General features: G+C 35.7%; 1 protein-coding gene across 1 annotated transcript in view; it reads left to right on the plus strand.

Annotated features, from left to right (window-relative positions):
- The window catches only part of LOC110102368, a 39504-nt gene that overhangs the window by 17616 nt on the left and 1780 nt on the right, over positions 1 to 20108 (plus strand). The window contains exons 10-13 of the mRNA XM_020830693.2: positions 10271 to 10407; positions 13738 to 15095; positions 15345 to 15378; positions 19987 to 20095. Coding sequence (XP_020686352.1) covers positions 10271 to 10407; positions 13738 to 15095; positions 15345 to 15378; positions 19987 to 20095 — 1638 coding nt within the window. The remainder of the gene's footprint in view (positions 1 to 10270; positions 10408 to 13737; positions 15096 to 15344; positions 15379 to 19986; positions 20096 to 20108) is intronic.

Raw genomic sequence — 20108 nt, forward strand, 5'->3', positions numbered from 1 at the left:
ATACTCAAGATATCTAAATATTGCACTCTTTTTAATAAATTGATCACCCAATGCCACTATCCCACCACTAGATCTATTTTTACTAAAATTACACTCAATACATTTGATTTTAGATCTAGTCAAATGAAAACCTTTAAACTCTAAGGTTGGCCTCCGTAATTCAAGTTTTTTATACTCTAGTCTTATCAATAAGAAGAATATCATAAGCAAAAAGCATACTCCAAGGTACATTCTCTTGCAAATGTCTAGTGAGAGCATCCATGGCTAAAACAGAAAGATACGAGCTTAAAGTTGATATTTCATGTAATCTAATTGAAATAGGAAAATACTTTATCAAAACACCTTGTGTTCGAATACAAGTAACAACTCTTGTATACATATCCTTAATGACTTGAGTAAAAATTTTATTAACTCTTTTCTTTCTAGAGCTCTCTAGAGTACTCTTGAGATTGTCTTTTTTTTTTTCCTCTAAATAAATAAATATCATATTGATATTCTCCTTACTCTTTTTATGCTTCTCCATCAAACCTCTTAACAAATGTATGTCTTCTATAGTACACTTACCCAAAATGAATCCAAATTGATTTTAAGAAACATTAGTATCATGCCATAATTTATGCTTAATTATCCTCTCCCATAATTTTAATTTATGACACATTAATTTAATTTCTCTATAATTCACATACTCTTGTTCATAAATTTTATTCTTAAAAATAAGAGCCCACATACTCCTTATCCACTCATATAACATCTTTTTAGTCTTAAAAACTATTAAAATGTTTAGTAAGTCAAGTAATACCTTGATCTCCTAAACATTTCTACAAATCTATTGGAACATCTTCAGGTCTTACTACTTTCTAACACTTTATTTTCTTTTAAGTCTCTTCAATTTCAATTTTATTAATATGAAGATAAATATAAAAACCTCTATTTTCATTTAGGGTGCTGAAGTCACTAAAGTCAATCGTATTCGTATAACTTTCATTAAAATGTTTATCAAAATACCTCATCCACCTACGTCGAATATTTTCTTCTAAGAAGATTTTTTTTTTATCTTCATCCTTAATGCACTTCACTTAAACTAATTCTTTATTTCTTGTATCTTTTTAACTTAACTAACTTATGCACACATCTTTCATTTTTCTTAGCATCTAATCTATTATATAAATCACAAAATGTTAAATTATTTGCATCACATATTCCTTTCTCAGACTCTCTACGGACTCCTATACATTTTCTCCAATTTTTTGAGATTTTATATTTAAACCAACATTTTATAACCAAATATTCTTATTTTTTATTTTTTCTTGTACATTTTGATTCCACCACTAATTTTACTGTTATGAGCTTTTTCTATGATTTTTCAAGCATATACCTTGCAATATTCTTAATATGACTAGCTAATTTTTCTCATATAACATTAACTTCCTCATGAATAACCAAATCTTTAAATCTTGAATCTAATTCTTAAAAATATTTTATTAATATTATTTAAGTACCCCATCTAATCCTGAGATAATATTTTATTTTATTTTTTATGTACTACCCTTTCATCTTAAAATTCAAAATTAAGAAGTGATGTTGGGTACATAAACTTTTGCTCGAAATGACTTTACAATCGTTGCAATCTAATTAATCAAAATTTTTTATAAGAAACTAATCAATATGAGTTTTACTATGTTCATTATTACAAGTGATGAGATGCTACTCTCATTTTTGAAATAAAATACCAACAATTATAAATCATAAGCTAGAGCAAAATTTAATATTGTTCTACCACCTTCATTAATCGATCCAAACCTATAGCCACTATGAATGCTTTTAAAATCTTATGCTACTCTACTAACATGTCCAATTAAATCTCCTTCAATAAATTTTTTTTCTTCAAGAGATATCCTTTATATTAATTATTCAAAGTCATTCTATAATTTTATTTTTGAATTTCCAAACCTACTTGAGGAGGATAAGTACTTACAACGTTAATAATCTTAGCATCAACATTTATCTTTAAAGCTATAATTTTATCTCAAATTTATTAATTTCTACAATATTATCTTTCAAGCTTATTTATGATCACACCTACATTATTTTTAGTACGACTTCTATCTAAATATTAAAGTTTAAATTCAAAACTATCAATCTCTTTAGTCTTTTCTCCAACCCATTTAGTTTCATTGAATGCAATGAATATTTATTTATTTTTTATAAATCATAATATCTATTCATTTATTAATTTGCTTGCAACAATACATAACTTCTAAGTTCATTTTGTTATTCTAGTTTCATGGACTAGCTTCTTTACCCACTTCTATTTATGATGTGGAAACCCTTGCTTGTTTAACACTGCACCCGAGTGCCGATGCAACGTCCTTTGCACACTTTTTCGTTGTATTCAGGCCATTTAGGGCATCACTTCTAAGGAATGCCCTAATATTAACACAATACATTAAACTATTCATGTTATGATTGTTTGATAAGTTTTATGTTGATTGTCGACTACTTAATGTACCACTTCATTTTTCTTATTCAGGGCTTGAGACTTTATTTTTTGGCGCTTATAATAATGAGAAAATCCTTAGTTTATATGTTATTGAAGTTAATAGTGTTTTCTATATAAGCAAGAGATAACTAAATTAAGGTACACTAAAATCAAGTTTAAACAATTCTAATTAATTAGTGCTAAAGGCTGAGTTAGATTAATTAAAACTTTAATCCCTAAAGTTATAATTAATTAACAAAAATAACTTAATTAAATTTGTTTTGTAATTTATTTGAGTAACTTCTAATGATGTTTAAAAAAAGGGATCTCCCTAGTGTTCTAAAAAATGGATGGATATTTCTTCATAACACAACGCTTATTGCTTGGACCATTGTACGTGCTCACATCTCCACTTGCTTGCACCTCTTCAGCACTTGCGGACACTATGTTAGTAAGTGTCCTTGTTACTTGGTGCTTGCATCATCCGTCGTTGAGTTTTGCTCGCTATGACCTCCTTTGCTCATGGTTCTCAAGGTTTAAGTTGTCTCGACTACTCCTTATCGCCTTTTTCCTCTCCGCTTTTTTGATTCTCTCCCCCTTATCCATGTGGGAAAGTACCTAGTGTGCTTGCGGATGGTTGCTTGCATGTTCATTTTTTATTGCTCCCATCACTTGTGCCTCATGCACAGGGAGGTGGAGTTAGCATTATGTCATTTTCGCCCTCAGTGTTCACTATGGTGCCCTTGCTTTGGTATGGCTTGCCTACGATTAATTTTTGCTTGATTTCGCAAGGTAGGTGTCATGCATCTTCTCCCTATATGTCCTTGAATCTCCCCTCGTCACTCATTCCACACATTGCTCCAACTTCTTCCTTGGTTTGTCACTATGGTGCAGCTTTTCCCTTGGTTGCATCTACAGTTAGGACTGCTCCCTCAGAGGTTTCTCCATTGTCGGCTGTTAGGGTGGGTTAAGATGTTTACTTCGATAGTGAATTTGGAGATCAATTCAAATATGTAAAGCGAAACGATGAGAGATGAGCGACTCAAATTTCAGTTAACGAATCAATGTGCATTTAAAATATAATATCTAATTTTATTTTTATTAATATGTTAAGATATTATTTACATCTATAAATAAGTCTAAATTATCTAAACCTAATTAGAGACGTTCGATCTCATCCAATTGCTCTTAATCTCCCCCGCATTTGATCTCAAATATGGTTCCTGCACATGACCCTCATAACTCCTTAGGCACATGATGACTTGAGAGTTGAGACTTGCTCACGACTTACGTCCTCACACTACCTCAAGTTTTCTCTATGCTGCATGTAGGAACCACCCCCTTTGCTTTCTGTTCATGCGGACTGACCCCAACTAGTAGATGCCTGTCTCACGTGCACGCGACCTCGTCTCCCTTCGTCTCTATTTGCGCGACTCACTCGAACGGTTGCATGTGCTCGACGCTCGAATTCGTAGGCCCTCTTCTCCCTCATGTTCGACTCCACTTTCAACATGCGACCTACTTGCATGCAAACCCCTATTCGAATGGCTCAGTCTGCCACCAATTCATGTACGCAGTTGTCACTTGCAGTCATCGCTCTAGTGCCTAAACCATACTAGCCCGTGCGACATCCCTGCCTGAATTGCCTGCACGTCTTCACGATCTGCAAAAGACGTATATTTCCCGACTCTCATCTCTCACGATCCTTACACTATAGTGCCCGAGCAGCCATCATTGACCGTTCCAATCACCTCTTCGCCCTACCTTTCTTTTGTTGTTGTTGTTGTTGTTATTATTATTATTATTATTATTATATAAGTATATATTTACCTTTACCGCAATCACCTTCATTATCGCTTGTCGTACACTACACAACAACAACAACATCAAGCCTTTATCCCACTACGTGGGGTCGACTATATGAATCATTTTTCTCCATTGTGTCATATTAAGAGTCAAATTCTCATTTAGTATCGCTCGTTGTACATTAAAGGTATAAATTTATTTATTGCTTGCTTAAACAATAGATATCGAAGACTTGCCTCCCTTGATCTTTGATTGGTTCGGGAAGAATGAGAACATTTGAATATCCATGTCCTTTAATCTTTGATCGGGCTAGGAAAAATGAGAACATACGAAGACCCCGCATCCGTTGTATCTTTGATCCAGCTGGGAAGACTGTAAGGCAAATGCCAACCCGACACTTCCAACACAAGGTATACGCTGGTAGGCTACTACAATTTTAGACGACAACATGCATTCACATAATTAAATGAAAAATGAATTTTGAACCAAAAAAAAGAATGACAAAATCATATATTTTTAATTTTGTATTTTAACCAAATGAAAATCTATTCTTTCCAAATGATTGCTCGTTACCCATGATCTTGGAAATTTAGATTGAGTGATCTATATGAAACATAATTGTTAGTTGCATTTTCAAGATAAATTAAATCGCTTTTTATTGACATGACTTATGTGGAACCTATGATTTAGTATGCTTACTTATGCCTTCAACATGAGAAAGAAACGACATGCTCATTTAAAGATAGTTGTTTCAACTCAAAATTAGTTAACATGTATATTAATGAATATACAAAATGCATTATATAAAATATATTAAAAGTGCAAATGCAACTTGCACATGTACTAAGTGGTGTGTGAAATACAGTGTGCAAACATATTATGTAAATATGCTAACATGCACTCATATTACTTAAAATAAAATTTAAAATACCGGCATGTGCTCGGACAAGTGCATTACACTTCTAAACCCTTGCTTGAAAATGCTGTGCTGGTTAAAAAATTCAAATATGATCGTTCTCTTTGAATGGACCAGAATTGACACGATTTGAATCGTCGAACGAATACACGATCATATTGTTGACCAGAGTATTTGATTTTATGTGTTCACAATAGGCCTTCAAGCCTTTTATAAGAAATGTCCACTCATTAAAAACACAAATTTGATGGACTGGCGCTCGTTGAATTAACCAAAATATTTGATTTTATACATTCATATTAGGCCTTTAAGGCCTCTTATAAGAAAATTCACTACCAAAATAATAACTCTCAAAGCTGGTACTCTGTGAGTCAACAAAAATATTTAATTTTATAAGTTCGCATTAGGCCTTAAAGATCTTTTATAAAGAAAATTCACATATTAAAATACGGACTCTCGATCCTGCTACCTATACGAAAACCCTAAAAATTAGTTGTCGAACTCGATCCTTTGTTAGCAAGCAGATAGAGTTGACAATGTTCGACTAATGAAATGAAATTACCCATAAATCTTGATGATGACCGCCTTGAATGTGAATATCAATCGGACGATTCTTTACCTTTCAAATGTCTCAAATCATAAAATTAATTACTTAAGGGCTCAAATCATAATAAAATTATAAATACGATGTTCCACAAGATTTAAATATTTAAAGATGAAATTAATCATCTATATATTTAAAGCAAATATTCATCCACCTTTCGCAACAATTTGTTGAGGTGGATAAATATAGAAATTACTTCAGCTTACAAAGAACGAACATCCAATCGAGAATATCACTAAGATTTATTTTCAAACCTTCTCTTGCAAGCAAGAACGTGGCGTGTGCCGCCCTCTGACTGAGCGGTTTTGCCACAAAATAATTTCATTAAATTACAATCACAGTTAAATCTAGTGTGGTTCCTAATGACTCAAAATCCTTGAGTTATGAATCATAGAATATACTTAATAGGGCATAAAGTTTCTTGTTAGCTAAGGCTAACTTGAATTCATCCTCTTAGATAAACATTCAACTCAAGTCTATAAGGTACTCTTGGACGACGCAACCCATGATTGTTGACAAAGATCCTTCGTTCGGTCAGGTCGAGTCAACTACCTCCTCTGACTAAGTAGACTATGGACCATGACAGCCCGAGACAACGAAACAATGGGATTTTGATCGAGCTCGTCATCTTCCCCTATCACTTGCTTTAAATATATAACGATAAATCTCAAATTCTAAAAAACCATAAAAATTAAAATTCTAAACTTTGGAAATTGCTGTTACTATATGATGGGTACTTGGTGCCTATCTAATGACTAACCTTAATCGGAAGTCCTCATTATTGGGAGGATTAATTAACCATAGGGGATTGTGCTTATAGGAAACCAAACCTCAGATCATAAAGTCCTCTCAAAATGAGGGCGAAACCTCTAGGTAGTGTCTTATTTAAAAATTTAGTCTACCTTCTGAAAATTTACCCGAAACCTAAACTCGTTAAAACTTTTCTCATCGACAAAAAGAGGTGCTAAGAGGCCTGTGCACAAATTTTCAGAGCCCACATAAGAGTCAAGGTCCTCTATGGAATCATGATCGCTTCTCCCTTCATTTTAAGAACATACTTCCACTCCTTCGAACTTGTCTTCCTTCTTTTAAGACAAACATGCGCTCCTTCTATCTAATGAGAAGATCTCTGCGTTGGCTTCATTTTTTTCGCTCTCTTGGGTTGGTATGTTTTTATGGGGTCATCCAAGAGTGGAGCTTCTTTGCAGTTTCGTGGCGATCTACATTTGGCTATAGCTTGTATTATCTGACTTATTGATTCTCATCGTATTCTTAAGCTTTCCCAAGAATTTGATAACTGACGACTATTCTCTCAGAGAACATATTATATAAATGAGTTTCTAATGCATATGCTCAGATGGTTACCCCAAGTTGATTATGCTGAGGAACACCTGATTACTCTTGTTTGGAATGTTTTCCTGCAGATCCATATTCATTTATTTAATATCCATTTTGTATTCACTTGTCTCAAATTTTGTCAAACCACTCCATGTGGATTTTGGTACTGATTGGCTTGCTAGGCTAGCAGTGGCTAGGATTATTGTTGAATTAGATGTCTCTTCTCCTCTTGAGAAAGATATCTAGATTGGCTCTACATCCCATGCCTATTAGCAATAGGTGGAGTTTGAAGGCATCTTCTCCTTTACTCTTTTGTAAAATATTTGATCATAACTTCTCAAAATTCTTCAGAGCACACTCAGAGTTGTGAAAATTGAATTAGTGTTCATTGAAGAACTTTCTTCTGATAAATTTTTATCTCCTAATGCTCTTTTGAGTTGGCTTCTACTTAAAACTTGGAGTCAACTTTGGATCATGTTTGTGCATTAGAGCCTTTCCTGGTTGCTTGCCTTTCCCCCAGCCTACTTATGATTAGTGATCCTATCCCCTTTTGAGTTATTGTTGCTAATTTTCTCATTAATGCTGGGGAGTTAGGTCCCGGCTCTTTTTGTTATCTCTGATGTTAGCATTTCATGCACAGAGGAGTTGGTGGTAAAGAAGTTTTAAATTCTACATGTTTGGTGTGAAATGAATAAGAAGAAACTTATTGTCACTCTTGAAAATATTCTAGGCTCATTTTTAGGATTTTTAAAAGCACTTAGGGACTTTCCTTTTGGCCCTTTTCATGTATTGTCGCAAGCTCTTCTTTTCATCTAACAATACTTTTCTATGACTTTGCATTGTTATTTTTTTTATGAATGATAATATGTCTTGTTTTTGGCTTAAAAATGTTTCTTCATACACAAAAAACATGATGGCTTCCATGTGAGCCATGAGAGAAACTGTTTTTTTATGGTCGTGCCTTTAACTTGCTAGACCTCTTGTGCAACAAGTCTAGTCTTATTACTAATGATAACCCCAAAATCATTTAGGGTTTGTGTGGTTGCAAGTATTAATACTATAAAGTAAATCAAATTTAGGTTGGAAGAAAAGCAAATGCAACTTAATTTTTTAAGGTATTTGTAATTTTCTGCCTCTTTCATTAGGAATGTTTTTGAAATCATCCAATTTGAAAGAATCCTAAATATATCGCATTTATGAAGCTTTGGTTGTTGTTTGTGATCACCAACTGTTGGCTGTTGCTTGTCATAGATGTTGTAGATCGCCGCCATCGGCTACGACCGCTGCCTACCACCCCGCCTATCATTGGCCACTACCTGTCAGTGCTTCCCGTTCTTGGCACCACTATCCGCCAGCCAACACCACCCGATGCCATTGTTAGCGACTAGTGCTTTATTTAAAATATTGGTTTTAATTTGCTATTAAACAAACACAACAAAATAAACTCATAAACTTCTTCTATAAGCAACCAAACACCACAAAGTATTCGGATTATATGATTTAACTTTTTATTGTATTTTGAATACATTGGATTTCTAAATACTTGCAACCAGACGATTCCTTAGCCTGTTTCAGAACTCCCATCTTGTGACATGATTGGATGATCAATAGTTCTAGGGAGTAGCTCCCAAATATTATTTTATTCAAATTGATAAAGCTCATCATGCATGACATGCATCCAAAAATCATTTTTCTCGCATATTTAATGTTTTTAAGTTTAATTTGAGAAATGATCGGGGAATGGGTTGTCTATTCTCGGACTAAAGTTCGAGGCTTCGAGCTCTTACTCTTTGCTATGGATCATTGAGAATATGTTAAGGTGGATAAAACTTCTTTTATGTCCATTGGAAGATTTGGGTCACTCTCAAACTAATCGGTAGCTTGCTGGTCATGTTGAGGGAATCCACTTTCAACATATCACTTATCTTAAATAATACATTCTTCATTCTACCTTCAATATCTTCATTTAAATCTCAAGGAGAAAAATGATTATTTTCGCAAAGTCAACATGAATCAATTTTTTAACAAAAGACATTCTATTGTTAAAAACATGAAAAAATGAGAGATTTAATCAGTTGAAGAATAGTAGAGAAAAATACTTAACAAAGTTTCCGAAAGTATCTTCAATGCTATTTGAAACATAATACTTACATCTAAAAGTTTTCTAAGTACAATGTGTGGTTTGTGATCTTTCCCTAGTTTATGAGGAGTCTTCTTAAGAATTATTTCCGTGGTTACAGGATTTGCTGTATAGCAAGCCATGTTGACTTTCTCAGCCCAAAAGTATGTGGAAAGGGTATACTCATGAAGCATGAGTCTAGTCACTTCTACTAAGGCTTAACTCTTCCTCTCCAGTATAGGAAACTCTTCCATCAGACTCAGCTATTTTAGCTAGCCAATATTTATGGATGGAACGAGGGTGGACCAAGAAGAAGCTAACCAATTTATCCAAATTAAGACTTGAAGACCATGCAAATTCACATGAATATTGCATGGAACGATTTTTTGTTTTTGTGTACATATATTCTGTTATCCTTTTTGTCTAGAAATATTTAGAGATTAGATGATTGACGTTGATGCACAACATAATAATATTGCATGGATCAAATTTGATCACTTTAAATGAAGCTGTTAAGGCTGATGATGCATAATGTAGAATGCACTTTCTGTCAATGAGATTACTGATTTTGATCATTTTTTAAATAAAAAATAAAATTGTTTTAAATGAAGCAACGTACATGTTCAATGTCAACTAATTTATTTGAGCTAGGTCAAAAACAAAGGGAGTTCGACTTGAAGATTAATTGAATTTTGATTTGAGTAATTTCAAATGACTGTAAGTCCTATTCAAATTCAACTTGAGCTTGGATTGGGTCAAACTTATAATCATTTCTTTCTAGCCATGGCTTGCTCAAATTTGGCTTTTATTATCACGCCCACTTTGTTCTGTTGTTTCCTCCTTATTTTTATGATACCTCTTTATGGTAGTTCCTATATATTCCTTTGCTGTTTTCATTCAACCGTCAGGTTTGCAAATTTTTATATTTCAAATGAATTCTGAATTGGCAATTGAATTGTCATTTGCTGTGTTGTTACTGATTTTTTAGTTTCATTTTCTTTTGGCTAGCATTATACGACAACAGCTAATAAACACTCAGGACATTCGCCGCATTCGAAAAAAGGCTCCCTGCACTCGCCCTGATATTTGGAGGATCCATATTTATGAGGCGGAGGATGAAATTTTCAAAAATTGTGCTTTAACCGGTGGGTGTATACAAGTACCAGTCTCATACCATGTAAACATGGCCCACTTTGCGCTCATCTACACTGTTATCACTATGCATTTCATAATGAGCCTCATATAATTGCAATTTGCGGTAGAGTATGACATGCTTATCAGATTATCAAGATCATATAAAAATGAAAAACTTGTATTGCATATTTTGTCAGAAATATTCCTTCGTACAACCATCTTACAAAAAAATTCTTTATATTGAATTTTTCTCTAAGAGAATGATCATTGTTTTTTATTTCTTTTTAAAGGCCTGGCTGATGTGAAACGTACATGCGATGATGGGTTTCGTAATGAAAGCTTGCATGCTTAATTTTAGATAGAACAAATAATTATATCTTTATAATAATTTGAACGACGAGATAAAATATTAAGAACGGAAAAACTAGCTTACGGTTGACTCACACGGGTAAGAGTTAAGATCATATAACAATCAAGTCAATCTAACGTTGCGTACATGAATGGTTTTCCACAAATATCCCTAGACTAACAATAAGATTAGTTGTTCTGAGAAGATCCCTCACACAACTCATCCAATTACTAGATTTTAGCGGAGAAGATTAGCATGATTTCCATGAATCAAGATATCACAACAATAGAGAAGTAACTACAAAGATAAAAGGGTCGGATGATGAGTTTACCCAAAAAAATAGAAGACATGAAGCTTTAGTGGCTGTTTGAATGCTTGAGATGAAGTAGACGGCAACCAAAACCCTTCTTGATGTGGTGGACAGCAATCGGAAACTTTAGAACAGCATCCGAAGCTCTCCCGACTGGCTGGACGTCTCCGAATTCCTCTAGACAGCAGCAGTTTGGTCTTGGACAGATCTTGGACAGCAACCTTGAAGGTGCAAGAGACGTTGGATGGCTCTTCTAGGCTGCTGGAAACTGGGGACATCAAATTGTGGGCGTCCAGTGTGCTGGACAGCAAGGTCTTCCTGCTGGCGTAAGGGGGCAGCAAGCCAAACGTCAGGACAGAGGCAGTTTGGGCTTTGGGCGGGACTTATGGGGAGAGAAAAGATTACTAAATCTGAAATAGACGTTGGAGGATGGACTGGGTTGGAGAAAAACAAGTCACGTCCAGATGGACCTCGGGTAGGGAAAAAAAAAACTAAAATCTGATTTCAGATTTTTATTTAGAGGAGAGAGGAAAGATTTGTTTTCAAAGCTCAGATTTAAAATCTGAAAAAAACTGAAACTCACGTTAGGGATGGGGAGGTATTTAGGAGGTAATTAATTAGTAATTAAGTGTGGAGTGGAGAGAGAAAAGAGGAGGATGGGTGGCCGGCCATATGGAGAGCTGAGAGCAATTAATTGTAATTAAGTTGGCCCTCTAGAGGTTAATTCACGGTGGTAGCAAAATCTAAAAATATGATTTCAAATTTGCTTAGCTAAGAGAATTTCCTAAATTGAATTGAGCCTTGGATCCGTTGGAATCCAACAGGTAAATAAAATAAAATACAAAAGGCTCCTTTCCAAAGGAGTCAGGAAGCAAATAAGGAAAGTGTTTGAGGCATTGAAAATTGAATTTCACTTCCTAGGAGCAAGGTGGCCGGCAAGATAGTGTGGGGCGGCCATGGAAATTGTGGATGGGAGGCCGTTGGCTTGATGGCTGGGAGGACCGCCGGGAACTGAGCCGGCCAAGGGAGGCCGGCGGTGGAGGGTGGGCTGCAGCCGGCGACTATGTGGGGAGGGGCGGCGGAATGGGGATTTGGGAGGGGATTGTGAGGAGAATTTCTCAGGATCCAAAGCATGAAACTCCAATCTCCCACTAGTGGCTTCAATCCAAATCTCCACAACAACGAATTGATCAAGAGAACTAAAAGAAAAACGAAAGACAATAGAACCTAGAACTCACAAAGAGATCTAGCTTCTCCTACGAACTCACTAAGAGATCGTGGAGGTTTGCACTCACAAAGAGAACACAAAGCAAATATTTTCATTCATCAAAACTAACTCTTACATGAGAAATGGGCCATATAAATAGGCCTCAAAATGACAAAGAAAATAAAGTACTAAAATGCCCCTTGGGCAACAATAGCTACCAAATACCCATAAGGGTAAAAACGGAAAAACATAAAATAAAAATAAACTACTACATAAAATGATGAAAATACAAATCATGATCGTGGCCGTCGATCTCCGGCATCTCCTGAAGGTACATGTGTCGAAATTGTGGCCGTCGATCTCCGGCATCTCCTGAAGGTACATGTGTCGAAATCACTGCTGATGTCCCCATCACTGGCGCCCTTAGAATTTCTCTCTAAGAGAATCTCATGGGTTTTTCTTATTTTTTTCAAGGCCTCGTACCCTTTGAAAGGCGTTAAAGTATGTTAAAAATGCATACTACCAATGCTTTGAATTTTTTTTTGTATTTTATCCATGAACCTACACGTGGCTTAAAAATTATACTTTATTTGTAAATTTTTTGAATATTTAATCACTTCCGTTATTTTTAATCTACATAATATGGTTTTGTTACTTGATCCAGGCACATGGATCATTGAATATCAATAGACATTGGCATGAAATGTTTTATTTCCCCATATAAGAAACAGACGAATATGCGCCTCTTAGAAATTGAAAAAAAAAAAAAATATTTAGAACAAGGTTGTGGAAGAAGTTTGGAAGATAAGGAGGAATGGTATAATGCTATTCAGATTTAACATGGTCAAGAATGACGTTTGGGAAAGCTTGATGCCGATTTATACTAATAACTTCGAAGAGATGGGGCAAAAAGAAAGTCATTTTTAATTTAAAAGTAGCATTCATTGCTTATGAGGAGCATAAGCTTCTGAACTGTAGAGACGGCTAAAATTGAGGCGATATGCATACTATTTCTTCCATTGGACTTTGAGCTATAGCTGCTCTAGGGTGTTTGTAGAAGTCTTTTCTTGTCAAGCTCCCTGGGCATGTTTTTTTTTCTTAATGATAAATATTATTGTCTTGAATCAATATTTGCTTTGTATGAAGACAGTGACTTAGTGTAAGAATAATCAATTATATGTGGGAGTTAAACTTAAGTTCATTTCTGGACTATGTTGGAATAGTTGAAATAACTAGAATTTGCAGGATTTTGTAGATCAGTGTAGTGCCTACCAAATAGTTTATGTTGTGATCTTTTACTTTTTAAGCCCCCTAGTGTGTGAATATTATTCTGCTTTTGAACAAATACTCGTTTCTGTCCGCCAAAATCTAATCCAGACTCAAAAGGAGGACTAAAGAGAGTTTATGCAGAGATGGGATTAATTATGTTAATTTTTTAATTTTACATAACAAGATTGGCTTGTGCTTTCTTTCAGGTGTAACTGCAGAGTTGAACAGTTTGGAATGTCAGAGATACGATCTGCATGCGAACCTAAGAAGTGAAAAGAAGGTTCACAATTCTCATGCTAATACACTTGAAGAGGCAAATTCTTGCAGGACTTCTCAGTTTGTGCATGAAGCTGGAGCCAAAGTATTGGGGGAAAGTTTTTCAACTCCGCTGAGCCTAGATCATGTTGGAGATAAAATTCCATTGTTTATAAGTGGGGCTGATATGGAGCAAGCCCATGAAGATGCCAAACAGGTGGCTGTGAAAGAGCTGTTAGAACAGATATCTGTTCAGCCTCAAATGGAACCTTTGAACGATGGCCCTCATTCGATGATATCTGAAATGGAGGATGTTGGACGGGGAAGTTCTCATTTGAGGATGGCAGAATTGGGGGTAAGTATTTTAAGTCCTCTGAGCCTAGATCATATGATAGATAATGATCTATTGATTATGGAGCAAGCCCATGAAGATGCCAAACAATTGGCTAAGAAAAAGAAAATAGAACAGATGTTTGTTCGTCCTCAATTGGAACCTTGGAACGAAGGCCTAAATTCAATGATGTCCGAAATTGCAGGGAGAGATTCTCATTTGAGGATTACAGAGAAAAATATTACTGATAATGCTGAATCTTGTCCGCTCCATGAGAAACATGATAATGAGAGCATTAATAATTCAATGATGTCTGAAATGGAGGCTGATGCACGTAGAGGTTTTCACTTGAGGACCGAGACCCATATTGCTGAAAATTCTGAATCTTGTCTACCCCTCGAGAAGCATGATGAGGCGATCACAATTATAATGGAGCAATCACTGCACTCTGAAGGTCAGGGTCATCAAAACACCCTCGGTGATGGGTTAGAACAAGTTACCATTGAAACAACAGATAATTCTGCAGTTGTATTTATGGATTCTGAATGTTTAACCCATGCTGAAGATGAGTCTAATGCTGTCCTTACATCCAACAAGGACAAAGAGAAACATGCTAATGCTGTGGATATGGAGAATTTGGAATGCCCTCAAACTTGTCTTGCTCATTGTATGGAGATCGACGGAGCAAGTGTTTCAGCACATGGTGTAACAGTAGACAGTGGGGCAGATTTGCTATTAGAGAAAACTGTTGGCTTTACTGTTGCTGGAGAAGGTCATAATTTAAAGGTCTTGGGGAATGAGGACTGGCCTATGCCTGGCACTACCTGTTCAGAAGCTAAGTGCATGGCCTCTTTATCTGCCCCTACTGAGCATGTTCCCTTCACTGTTGAAGAAAATTCTGTTGTAAAGGAGCATAGCCTCGAGGCTGGTCTGCTCATGCACGGCAATCCCATAGATGTTGTTGCACGCGATTATAGTGTAAGCTGCATGCTTCAGTTGAATAACTTGTATAACGAAGTACATGTGTGCTTTTATGCTCATTCTCAATGCATAACTGTAGGAATACATCAGACCTTGCTTCTTTCCTCCAAGTATTTGTCCACTTGACATTCGAACATATTCTAGTTTTGCTGACTCCGTTCTTGACATGCAATGTTATTTTTGGTTATCCACTTATTTATACCCTCTTTTATGAAGTTTTCTGATTTCTTGGTCATGGATTTTCAGGATTTCTGCGGTGCAATTGATGACAACTATGCTGGTAATTACTTCTCTTAATACCGATTCAGCTTTTTTTTTTTTTTTTGAATTTTTGAAATGACTACTGTTCAAATTTCATAGTAATCTGAATATTGCATTGTCATGTAAATTAGCAGCTATAGTCTTATTTGATGGAGCCATTGTAGTATAGATCATGGTTTAAATTGCGCCATAAAAGGCGCGCCTCAGCGCAATTTCGGTCTTTTAAGCCTCAAAGCCTACGCCATGAGAGCAGTTAATGAGGCGTACGCCTCAAATTTACTGAGACGCACCTCAAGGCGCGCCTCGTCTCAGATTTTAGAGGCGTTCGCCTCTTTAAAAAAAAAAACCTAACCTAATATTTATCTATTCAGTTCAAGACCCCCTCACTTGTCTTCTGCCGAACCGAGGGTTTCCTCTCCTTTGACCGACATTTCCCCCTCTTCGTTCCATTCGATACCGACGTCGGTTTCCTTCCACCGAGTGTTGCTCTTCGCCTCTTGCTTGGAGTTCTCTTCTACTGCACACACACACACAAAGGGGGGGGGGGAGCTATATAGCATGTGAAAAAATCATATATGTGAATTATTAGGGGGTTGATTGCACCTCTTAATAATTTTTTTTTTCTAAACCCTTGTGCCTTTCATTAGCTCTTCTTTCCTGTCTTTTTCCCCCTCTTATGACCTCTTTGCACTGTTCCCTATTCTCTCGTATTTATCTACACCTCCCTTGCTCATTGTTTCTTTCACATGCTTTTGAACATCATGCACTAGATAAAAGGTAAAGTGCATAATATTTGTGAACAAAATAGTAGTGCACCTAAAGGCGTGTGATGTTGCTCATTGAAAAATGCGTGATGTCATGCGTCAAGAAGTGTGTATTGCAGTGCATCGAAAGGCATTCAACAAAATACAATGGTATGCAATTTGATGAAATAGTCATTCATGAAGAAAATGCGATTTTGAAGGATGAAACTTTGATGCATTTATATTTTGGTTTATTTTTGTTTTGATGTAATTTGAACATTATTAGTTGTGTTTTATGTTTTTTGCTATCCAATGATCGTGGTGGGATGTGCTTGGGCATGGCAAGGCTTGGGTTTGCTAGCATTTGGGTCCTTTTGTCCTTTGGGCTGCTTGCTGTTTCTCGGTTTGAGCCTTGGTTGTTCTTGGGTTGGGCTTTGACTGCATTGGTTTTGAGTTGTAATCTTGAGATCTACTTGGTGCTAGCTCATTAAAACTTGAGTTGATGTTTAGCTCATTAATTGATGGAGTTATTGCACTTCCTAGCTCATAATTTTGAAAAGGTATGTGAAGTGGATATTGTTTCTTCCCCTTCTTGTGTCTCTTTGGTTCCTTCTTTGTGCTGTTCCAGTGAAACCTGCTGGGTGCCTTTTCGGTTTTCCTCCTGGCTGCTTTCCTGTGGCTTCTCCTTTCCGTTTTATGTGTTGGCTCTTCGGGCCCTCCTTGGCTGTGTTCTTGTGGCTTCTCTTATTCGTTTCCTGTGCTAATTATTGGGAGTTGTTTTGTAGTGTCTATTGCCCTTCTTCTTCCCCTTACCTGATTGGTTTGGTTGGAGATTGATGTTGGTTGTTTGGCTCCCCTTTTTGCCTATATATATGAGAAGTTTTTGTCATGGAGAGTTGATTATCTTGAGATAAATTGCTAAAAACATGAGGGTTTCTTCTCTTGGAAAAGCTTGAGAGCTTGTTCCACCTCTTCCTCCTCTCTATTTCGTCTTGGCTTCTAACATCTTCTTCTCTACGCAAGTTTCACTCCACTTGTATCATTCTTCTTAAGCTTTTGGGAGTTGTTTGTTAGCTGAATTTTGAGAGACATTTGATGGAGGAGTTTGGTAGGACGTTAGACCCTTTTGCTGTGGTGGACCCTCGGTTTGCAAGCCTAAGCACTTTATCATCTATTTCCTACTTCTCGTTGCATGTGAGGAAACCGCTTGCCGGTTGTTCTGAGGATAGTATTTTTATGTTATAATTTTGTTTCGTTTGTTTCGACTTTTTGTTTGCTTTGGAGTTTGTTTTGGGATGTTTGCATACTAGTTTGAATGAAGTTTGGTTTTAATTTGTCCTAGTGTTCTCCTACTTGTCTTTTCTTTCTAGTTTGCCTACATCAAACTTTGAGTTGGAAACAACTTCAAAATGGCGCTCACATCTTCCATTGAAAATTTAATGTGAATTAAGGTGCATCATAAAGCTTGTAATGCACACTCTTTGATATGCATTCAACTTAAGTCAAACTTTCCTTTTAAGATGCGCCAACTTCTTTTTGGTTAAAGTTTTCCTCACATCCCTCTTTTATAACTCTATGTTGCTGCACATTGAACTTGATAGAGAAGTCTCGTATGAGGCACCTAATATTTTAAGAAGTACAAATATGAAAAACATGAAAAAATGAAAAATTGAGAAAGTTGAAAAGAAATAATGAATATTCATTAAGATAGGCATGTGGGAAATGTCCACATTAGAAGGGAAAGATATATCCTGGGACAAAAAAAGAGGGCAAATCAAAGAAAATATAAAAAATTTGGAGAAACTAGAAAATTCCTGGATAATTTTATGAGCTATGTTTAGCACCCCAGAATTCCTCAAGACGGTATTGAAGCATACAAAGCCCTTATTTCTCAACCAACGCTAATGGTGTTAATATTAAAAATTCTATAAAATATACAAAACTATTTATATATATTTGTGAAAATATGGGGTTTTTGCCACAACTTGATCCTCCACATGCGAGGGATGGAGTTGATGCTTGCTTGCCAATATATATATATATATATATATATATTATAATAACAATTCTTTTGCCCTTGGTTAAACCATTCTTTTTATCATAGACTTGAGGATCAATATATCAGTTGTGAGTCTTGCCAATAATGCTCTTCCTTTTTTCAAGGTCTTTTATGACATAATTTCATTACATCTCATCTTACCTATAGGGCAAGGTTGTAAGTCTCAACTTTTGGGTTTCTTCCATTATTTGAGTTGTAGGACTCATTTCAAGGCGGATGACGCACATAGTTTATAGTTGTTCAAAGCTCAATCCTCTATATATGAAAATTAGAGTCAATGGTATTAACCAAATAACCACTTCAAGACTTGATGCTCTACATACCAGGGCAAAGTAGACAAGGTTCATGACTCGATAATTTCTTGTAGCCAATCTTCTACAAACAAAAAGGTGGAGTTCACAAGGTCCATATTTCAAACATCTTAATCTTTTGTACAAGAATGATAGAGTTGCACAACTAAGTGCAAGCATACAACAACAATAACATCAAGCATTTGTCTCACTACGTGGGGTCGGCTACATGAATCCTTTTTCTCCATTGTGTCATGTTAAAAGTCAAATTCTTGTTTAAATCTAATAAAGAAAGATCATTTCTAATATTTTCTAACCAAGTCTTTTTAGGTCTATCTCTACCTTTCTTAACATAAGTCAAATCTTATACCTCTACTTTCCTAACCGGGTCATCGGAAAGCCGTCGTTTTATGTGACTAAACCATCTAAGGCGACTCTCTCTAATCTTATCTTTCACTGAGCTACTCCAACCTTTTCACGTATATGCTTATTTCGTATCCTCTCTCTAAGGGTAAAATCACTCATCCACCTGGGCATCCTCATCTCTGCATCACTTAACTTAGTATTATGCTTTTATTTTAATGGCCAACATTCGGCACCATAAAGCATTTCAGGTCTCACCGCCATCTTATAGAATGTTTCCTTAAGTTTGAGAGAAACTTTTCTATCACACAACAAGCCCGATGTATAAGAATAAAAAATCAATATATTTCCAAATAATCGATGTAAGCAAGGCTCACTAGCTGACCTCAAATGGCTGGGAAACTAATAAAGATTGTTGACATTAGAAACAAAACAAATTACAGGCAAAAAGTAATCATGAAGAAGTTCATGATGCTAGTTATAGTATTTATTTCAGTATGTGTGCCATTATGTTAAGATCTCTCGATCAAATTGAGTCCATCAAGTCTAGCTCTGCAGGCTATATTCTTCAAACCGACCATGCTTGATTCAAATTGTATTAAGTTAATAATCGGACATCAAGAAGTTAAAACAAATGTTTGTAGGCTTCTCACCTTGATGATGGATTTAATTATTAGAATATAATAACCAAAGGAGTTTAACAAAATCATTAAAACTCAATATAAATCAAGCAAAGAAAATGAAGACTCTCAAGTCCTCCAATAATGATTGGAAAGTTATTTGGTCATGACCATGTTAATGACTAAGATTGTTAGATTATGGCTAGAGGGTTCAAAAAACATGCACACTTCAAATGTTCAAAATGGAATCCAAGGGTCACAATGTGATCACTTTGTGAATGGAGAAAGTAACAGAGCAAAGTGATTCCTGACTTTGAATCGCCCATCTAATTTATCTTCATCTAGAACTGTATAATTTAAGTAAAGGTTACATCCTTTTATTTTGTGTCAAATGTTGTATTGAATTGAAGCAATGAAAGTCTTGAACTTCTCTATTAATAAGCTTGAATTATTTCTCTGTTCTATTTTTCTTCTTCAGCAACATTTTGTCCATAAAATCTACTTTTCTCTACTTTCGAGTAGGTCCTTAATTACTTCTTTCTCCTTTGTTAGAACTTTTGAATGTGGATGATGAGGTTGACTTGGATGTAGTAGAAGATGATGGGCCTAATCCCGATGCAGCGAAGTTATTTGAGAACAGTGGGTGGTCTGTTCGAACAAGGTGGGATTTTCTT

This window comes from Dendrobium catenatum, unplaced genomic scaffold (assembly GCF_001605985.2).
Source record: "Dendrobium catenatum unplaced genomic scaffold, ASM160598v2 fragScaff_scaffold_733, whole genome shotgun sequence".
Taxonomy (NCBI): Eukaryota; Viridiplantae; Streptophyta; class Magnoliopsida; order Asparagales; family Orchidaceae; genus Dendrobium; species Dendrobium catenatum.